Source organism: Oncorhynchus mykiss, chromosome 2 (assembly GCF_013265735.2).
Source record: "Oncorhynchus mykiss isolate Arlee chromosome 2, USDA_OmykA_1.1, whole genome shotgun sequence".
NCBI lineage: Eukaryota > Metazoa > Chordata > Actinopteri > Salmoniformes > Salmonidae > Oncorhynchus > Oncorhynchus mykiss.
Genome location: NC_048566.1, coordinates 46,283,971 through 46,292,090, shown reverse-complemented (window position 1 = coordinate 46,292,090; position 8,120 = coordinate 46,283,971). Strand labels below are relative to the sequence as shown.

Below are 8,120 nucleotides of genomic sequence, written 5' to 3'. Positions count from 1 at the left end.
GAGAAGTCATGATGCCAGTAGATTATTGACTTGATTGATGATGATGACTGCTTATCTAGCTTGCTGCAAAAAGGTTGACACTATGACGTTGACATGATCAGTCCAATCAAAGCTACGGTAGATATAATGGTATTTGACGTCATTATATCTGTGGCCAATGACCTTGAGCCTTCTTGGATGGGCACTTCAAATGTAACTCTATGGCAGCACCCAAGGGGCCTGAATTGTCAAGCTCTCCCCGTAGATTTTGCAGTGACGTGTTGTCCCCATGAGAGACAGAACACTGAGCCAATCACAGCGCATCTAGAGAAGATTACAAACCGCTAGTCTCCGTATTTTCCGCTGGCTGGCCCACCACCACAGAAAGCACTGAGCTAGGCTGAAACACCTGCATTTTGGAGCTGCCTTAATCAAGAAAGCAAAAATGAGAACATGTTTGTATGTGGCTTTATTAACGTAATTACTTTAAAAATATATATTTTTTACATTGTTTGCAAACTAATGTGTGACACGTATTAATGCCAAAATAACATGCAAAACAGAAAACAACAAATATATACACACCATATATATATATATATATATATATATATATATATATATATATATATATATATATATATGTATACACACACAGTGGGGCAAAAAAGTATTTAGTCAGCCACCAATTGTGCAAGTTCTCCCACTTAAAAAGATGAGAGGCCTGTAATTTTCATCATAGGTACACTTCAACTATGACAGACAAAATGAAAAAAAATAATCCAGAAAATCACATTGTAGGATTTTTTATTAATTGATTTGCAAATTATGGTGGAAAATAAGTATTTGGTCACCTACAAACAAGCAAGATTTCTGGCTCTCACAGACCTGTAACTTCTTCTTTAAGAGGCTCCTCTGTCCTCCACTCGTTACCTGTATTAATGGCACCTGTTTGAACTTGTCATCAGTATAAAAGACACCTGTCCACAACCTCAAACAGTCACACTCCAAACTCCAATATGGCCAAGACCAAAGAGCTGTCAAAGGACACCAGAAACAAAATTGTAGACCTGCAGCAGGCTGGGAAGACTGAATCTGCAATAGGTAAGCAGCTTGGATTGAATAAATCAACTGTGGGAGCAATTATTAGGAAATGGAAGACATACAAGACCACTGATAATCTCCCTCGATCTGGGGCTCCACGCAAGATCTCACCCCGTGGGGTCAAAAAGAACGGTGAGCAAAAATCCCAGAACCACACGGGGAGACCTAGTGAATGACCTGCAGAGAGCTGGGTCCAAAGTAACAAAGCCTACCATCAGCAAGGGCATTGAAGATGAAACGTGGCTGGGTCTTTCAGCATGACAATGATCCCAAACACACCGCCCGGGCAACGAAGGAGTGGCTTCGTAAGAAGCATTTCAAGGTCCTGGATTGGTCTAGCCAGTCTCCAGATCTCAACCCCATAGAAAATCTTTGGAGGGAGTTGAAAGTCCGTGTTGCCCAGAAACAGCCCCAAAACATCACTGCTCTAGAGGAGATCTGCATATAGGAATGGGCCAAAATAACAGCAACAGTGTGTGAAAACCTTGTGAAGACTTACAGAAAACGTTTGACCTCTGTCATTGCCAACAAAGGGTATATAACAAAATATTGAGATAAACTTTTGTTATTGACCAAATATGTATTTTCCACCATAATTTGCAAATTAAAAATTCTACAATGTGATTTTCTGGATTTTTTTCTCATTTTGTCTGTCATAGTTGAAGTGATAAAAATTACAGGCCTCTCTCATTTTTTTTAAGTGGGAGAACTTGCACAATTGGTGGCTGACTAAATACTTTTTTGCCCCACTGTATAACAGGTGGGGTCAAAACAGGTGGGGCTCTGCTACAACTGCCCTGAATGACAAGTCGCCACTGATAATATGAAATCATAAACGGTTCTGAGAGTCTTGTATTTTATACAGAGGTTTTGTAAGAAATTGTAATTTCAATTTCAAACAAATTATTTTTGTGGCACAAAAGTGTTCTCATATAGTTCTGTTTTGGTGTTCATCCTAAGTATGCTTTCTTCTGTTTAAAGTTTAGAAAAACATGTAAAACAAATTCATTGTTGGTAGTTGCCGAGTGGCTAAGTAGTTTAACTTGTAGCCGAAAGGTGGCCGGTTCGATTCCCTGGCAAGGCAAATTGATCTGGCAAGTGGAGGGCTGCTTGGTTCTTATTCTCAAGACATTCCCCTATCGTTGGGCCCTTGAATAGGTTCTTAATCCCACAACATGCTCTCCATCCAGGGGAGCTGAACTGTAGCTTGACCTAGCCTGGGCAGCTGGCCCTCCAGCAATTAAGGTGCCAGCGACCTGTGATCTCCACTATCAGCCTTTGGACAGCTCATGTCCCCCGGGGACCGATTCGTACATAAAACATTATCTTCAAGCTGCAAAGGTTTCGATTTCCTCCTTACCTAGATTTAATGGCGAGAAGGCTGAAAAAAAACAGGAAAATAAGTGTACTTTCTTTATGAAACACCATTTTCCACCTCCATGCTAGAGCGGCTAATACCTAGGAATGATACCTACTTTACGCCTGCTATTTTATGTTAGTTTACCCCTGGCCCATATATTGTGATGTTTTGCAAAAACAACGTTTATACTCTATTTACCCAAAGGTAAATGTACTGTATAACAATCGCTGATTGGATCTCAGAATTCTGTCGGCTGCTGATTGGTGTTTGGGAATTTCCAGGCGTGTATCCCAGCCCCTCGTCTACGTCTGTGCGGCAGTAGTCTGTTTCTGGTGGGGCACTAGGCTCGCTGCAAGCGATGATAGACGATTTCCTTATTTTAAAACCTTCCAAAACCCTTTCCTTTCTCTCAACGGATTTGCAGTTTCTGGTTTCCGTTGATGGACTACCGAATTAACAGATTTTTGCAGGGATTGGAATAATTCGACTACAATTTTGGGAGTCCCGGGGAGAGGGGAGTCCGAGAGAAAAGTTTATATCACTGCGCGACAGGCACTATATGGAGAGAGGGGGGTGAGCGTACAGTATGGTTTCATTTTCCATACCATCTATGACTTATGAAAGGATTTAGATATCTTTAAAACATAGACATTACAGAATATACTTCTGATAAATGCCATGTTTAGCGTTACGATCAAATGAACATGTATGGACACGCATGAAAAGAGTTTTGCGTAAACCAGTAGAACCAGATTGCGTGTGAGTGGAGTCGTATACTACAGTCACTCCCAGGTAAACCATTACATTCCCCAAAGTTTCTTCACAACGTCATCCTTGTTATATAAAATACCTATCTAACTATGGCGGGGATGAGCAATGCCCACATGAAGACCCTGGAGGACCTGACTCTAGACTCGGGCTACGGGGCAGGGGACTCCTGCAAGTCCCTGAGCCTCTCGTCCTCCAAGTCCAACTCACAGCCGTTCGTGACGGCTCCGCATCGGGGCAACTGGTGGTACTACTCCGGCTCCATGAACAGTCGCAACAACAGCTGGGACACGGTCAACACGGTGCTGCCCGAGGATCCCGAGGACATCTTCTCCAAGTGTCCCCGTTTACCGGAGCTCGAGGAGTTCCCTTGGACCGAAGACGAGGTGGGAAAGATACTGCGTAAAGTAGCCGGGAACGTTACCGGTGCCAGTGCGTTTCCGGTGCCGACATTATCCAATGAGGCAGTCCGGAGGCTGTCCACGCTCCTTCGTCGAGCCCTCATCCGCATTTCGAGGGAGGCTCAGAGGCTGAGCGTCATGCACTGCCGTTGCACTCGCTTCGAGGTGCAGAGCGCCATGAGGCTGGTGCTGAGCTGGGCTCTGGCCGAACACTGCATATCGGCCACGGTCAAGGCCATCTCCATGTACAGTATGAGCGCCGGAGAGCTCCTGAGGAAGGGCAAATCTGCCCGTTGCGGCCTCTCCTTCTCCGTGGGAAGGTTCTTTCGATGGATGGTGGACACCCGCATCTCGGTGCGCATCCACGAGTATGCGGCTATCTGTCTTACCGCCTGCATGGAGGCGCTGGTGGAGGAGGCCGGCGCCCGGGTAATGATAGCCGAGCGAGGGCACTCCAGGGTGGACACCGCGTCAGGCTGTGCCCCGGTGTCGGTCGAAGCTCTGGAGGGGGTGGTGAACAATGATGCGGAGCTGTGGGGGGTCCTGCAGCACTATGAGCATCTCATCTGCGGCAAGAACGCCAATGGTAAGAACATTTCTATCACTTCAAGGCAAGAGGGGTTTGTCAAAGTACCCAAAAGGTAGACCAGCTAATGTGGAATGAATGTTGGAAGCACTATAAAATGCATAAAAGTGGGCTCAAAATTATATACTTCTAAATAAAGTTGCTGCTGCAACTGAAGTTGTTACTGCCAGGCCCAGCTCTCTGTTTCCCCACCACCAAGCACCGCTCTTGATGGTGGAGTAAGTAATGTAAGAAAAAGTACACTTCCTGCAATTCTACACGTTGAGCGTGGTGAGTAGCAATTTTTGCAAAATTTAAACAGGTCTTCTGCATCTCTACACATTTTGCAATGGGGTGGAGAGAACATTTAGCAATATTGTAACACATTTCATGTTATTGTACTTATTTTGCCATGACTTATTCCATGTTAATTATATTTGAGTGAGAGTGACTAACAAAATCATTGGGGGCCCCGAGGAGGTCAGGGGCCCTGGGCATGTGCCCTGTGTGGCCAGTCAGTATTTGGTGATGATAACTGGCTCGACTAATTTATCAATCTAAAAATGGTTAGCTGACATGGCTAATTGAGTGACTGTCACTAGGCAGGTTTCCATTGACCCAGTTTTATTAGACAGAAGCAATGCCTTGTGTTTAATGGAAACGTTCTGAAGATTGACGACATTTTAATCTGTTCGACAGGGGTGGATTTTCTTTTGTCAAACTTTCTTTATAGCGACAAATGGTGTTTTTCGAACAAGTGATGATTGCTCAATAATTTTGAAAGTAAGCAGTGCACGGGATGTCTTCGCGTAATTAATAAGCGCCACTCCACATTTATTTCTAAATGCCTACTGTTTGCAAAAATCTATATTATCAACTATGAAAAACAATGTATCATTACAGGACAAGGATTGTCCTGACTTTCAAGAATGCCTGAATTGCTTTGCCTTGTGTTTCTGGTTGGCTGGGAAGTTTCTCCATCCAAATATTACAGCTCTACAGGAGTGCCAGTTTCACCATGGCACGGATTGTGGTTGGCACATTTAATGCTGGCTATCTGAGACATGAAACAGATAGATGGGAGGGCATACAGGATGTCAGCAATTTATTAATGCCCCATTTGTTTAAATTGGTAATGGAAACACTTCAGCCACTACATTTTTATTCGACACTGTAGGTTTTTGCTTGTGATGTCATTACGTCCAGCTGTTTTCATCGAGATGATAGTTAAATGCAAATGACCCGAGTGTCTTTAAAAAAATAAACGGAAAAAAAATATATGCAACATGTTTCATAAGCTGAAGTGGGGCGGCAGGTAGCCTAGTGGTTAGAGCGTTGAACCGAATAGTTGCAGATCGGATCCCCGAGCTGACAAGGTGAAAACCTGTTGTCCTGCCCCTGAACAAGGAAGTTAACCCACTGTTCCTACGCCGTCATTGAAAATTAGAGTTAGTTCTAAACTGACTTGCCTAGTTAAATAAAGTTAAAAAAACAACAACAAAAAACGGATATTTTGTGCACACATTTGTTTACATCCCTGTTAGTGAGCATTTTTCCTTTGCCAAGATAATCAATCCACCTGAATGGTGTGGCATATCAAGAAGATTATTAAACAACATGATAATTACACAGGTGCACCTTGTGCTGGGGACAATAAAAGGCCACTCGAAAATGTGCAGTTTTGCCACAACACAATGCAATAGATGTCTCAAGGAAGCGTGCAATTGGCATGCTGAATGCAGGAATGTCCTCCAGAGCTTTTGCCGGAGAATTGAATGTTCATTTCTCTACCATAAGCCTTCTCTAACAAAGTTTTAGAGAATTTGGCAGAATGTCCAACCGGCCTCACAAGAGCAGACAACGTGTAACCACACCATCCTGGGACCTCCACATCCGGCTTCTTCACCTGCGGGATAGTCTGAGACCAGCCACCCAGACAAACTGTGGGTTTGCACAACCAAAGAATTTCTGCACAAACTGTCAGAAACCGTCTCAGGAAAGCTCATCTGCGAACTCATTGTCCTCACCAGGGTCTTCACCTGAATGTAGTTCGGCGTCGTAACCGACTTCAGTAGGCAAATGCTCACCTTCGATGGCCATTGGCACGCTGGAGAAGTGTGCTTTTCACGGATGAATCCTAGCTTCAACTGTACCGGGCAGATGGCAGACAGTGGTTTGAACAGCGTTGTGAACGTTGTGAACAGAGTGCCCCATTGTGGCGGTGGTGTTATGACATGGACAGGCATAAGCTATGGACAACGAACACAATTGCATTTTATCTATGGCAATTTAAATGCACAGAGATACCGCGAGTATTTGGTCAATAACAAAAGTTTATCTCAATACTTTGTTATATACCCTTTGTTGGCAATGACAGAGGTCAAACGTTTTCTGTAAGTCTTTACAAGGTTTTCACACACTGTTGCTGGTATTTTGGCCCATTCCTCCATGCAGATCTCCTCTAGAGCAGTGATGTTTTGGGGTTGTTGCTAGGCAACACAGACTTTCAACTCCCTCCAAAGATTTTCTATGGGGTTGAGATCTGGAGACTGGCTAGGCCACTCCAGGACCTTGAAATGCTTCTTACGAAGCCACTACTTCGTTGCCTGGGAGGTGTGTTTGTAATCATTGTCATGCTGAAAGACCCAGCCACGTTTCATCTTCAATGCCCTTGCTGATGGAAGGAGGTTTTCACTCAAAATCTCACGATACATGGCCCCATTCATTTTTTCCTTTACACGGATCAGTCGTCCTGGTCCCTTTGCAGAGAAACAGCCCCAAAGCATGATGTTTCCACCCCCATGCTTCACAGTAGGTATGGTGTTCTTTGGATGCAACTCAGCGTTCTTTGTCCTCCAAACACGATGAGTTTAGTTTTTACCAAAAAGTTATATTTTGGTTTCATCTGACCATATGACATTCTCCCAATTTTCTTCTGGATCATCCAAATGCTCTCTAGCAAACTTCAGACGGGCCTGGACATGTACTGGCTTAAGCAGGGGGACACGTCTCGCACTGCAGGATTTGAGTCCCTGGCGGCGTAGTGTGTTACTGATGGTATGCTTTGTTACTTTGGTCCCAGCTCTCTGCAGGGGTGAGGTCTTGCGTGGAGCCCCAGATCGAGGGAGATTATCAGTGGTCTTGTATGTCTTCCATTTCCTAATGATTGCTCCCACAGTTGATTTCTTCAAACCAAGCTGCTTACCTATTGCAGATTCAGTCTTCCCAGCCTGGTGCAGGTCTACAATTTTGTTTCTGGTGTCCTTTGACAGCTCTTTGGTCTTGGCCATATTGGAGTTTGGAGTGTGACTGTTTAAGGTTGTGGACAGGTGTCTTTTATACTGATAACAAGTTCAAACAGGTGCCATTAATACAGGTAATGAGTGGAGGACAGAGGAGCCTATTAAAGAATAAGTTACAGGTCTGTGAGAGCCAGAAATCTTGCTTGTTTGTAGGTGACCAAATACTTATTTTCCACCATAATTTGCAAATCAATTCATTAAAAATCCTACAATGTGATTTTCTGGATTTTTTTTCTCATTTTGTCTGTCATAGTTGAAGTGTACCTATGATGAAAATTACAGGCCTCTCTCATCTTTGTAAGTTGGAGAACTTGTACAATTGGTGGCTGACTAAATCCCTTTTTCCCCACTGTATGTATGTATGTATGTATGTAAGTAAGTATGTAATACCAGTCAAAAGTTTGGACACACCTACTCATTCATTGTTTTTTTCTATATTGTAAAATAATAATGAAGACATCAAAACTATGAAATAGCACATATGGAATAATGTAACCAAAAAAGTGTTTAAACAAAGAAAAATATATTTTACATTTTAGATTCTTCAAAGTAGCCACCTTGATGACAGCTTTGCACACTCTTGGCATTCTCTCAACCAGTTTCACCTGGAATGCATTTCCAACAGTCTTGAAGGAGTTCCC

General features: G+C 43.5%; 1 protein-coding gene across 1 annotated transcript in view; it reads left to right on the top strand.

Moving 5' to 3' along the window:
- The first annotated feature begins 2,747 nt into the window (after window positions 1-2,747).
- Window positions 2,748-8,120, top strand: part of abtb2b (ankyrin repeat and BTB (POZ) domain containing 2b) — a 150,088-nt gene continuing 144,715 nt past the window's right edge. Inside the window, exon 1 of the mRNA XM_021564060.2 lies at window positions 2,748-4,198. Within this exon, the coding sequence (XP_021419735.1) occupies window positions 3,304-4,198 (895 nt within the window). The 5' untranslated portion in view covers window positions 2,748-3,303. The remainder of the gene's footprint in view (window positions 4,199-8,120) is intronic.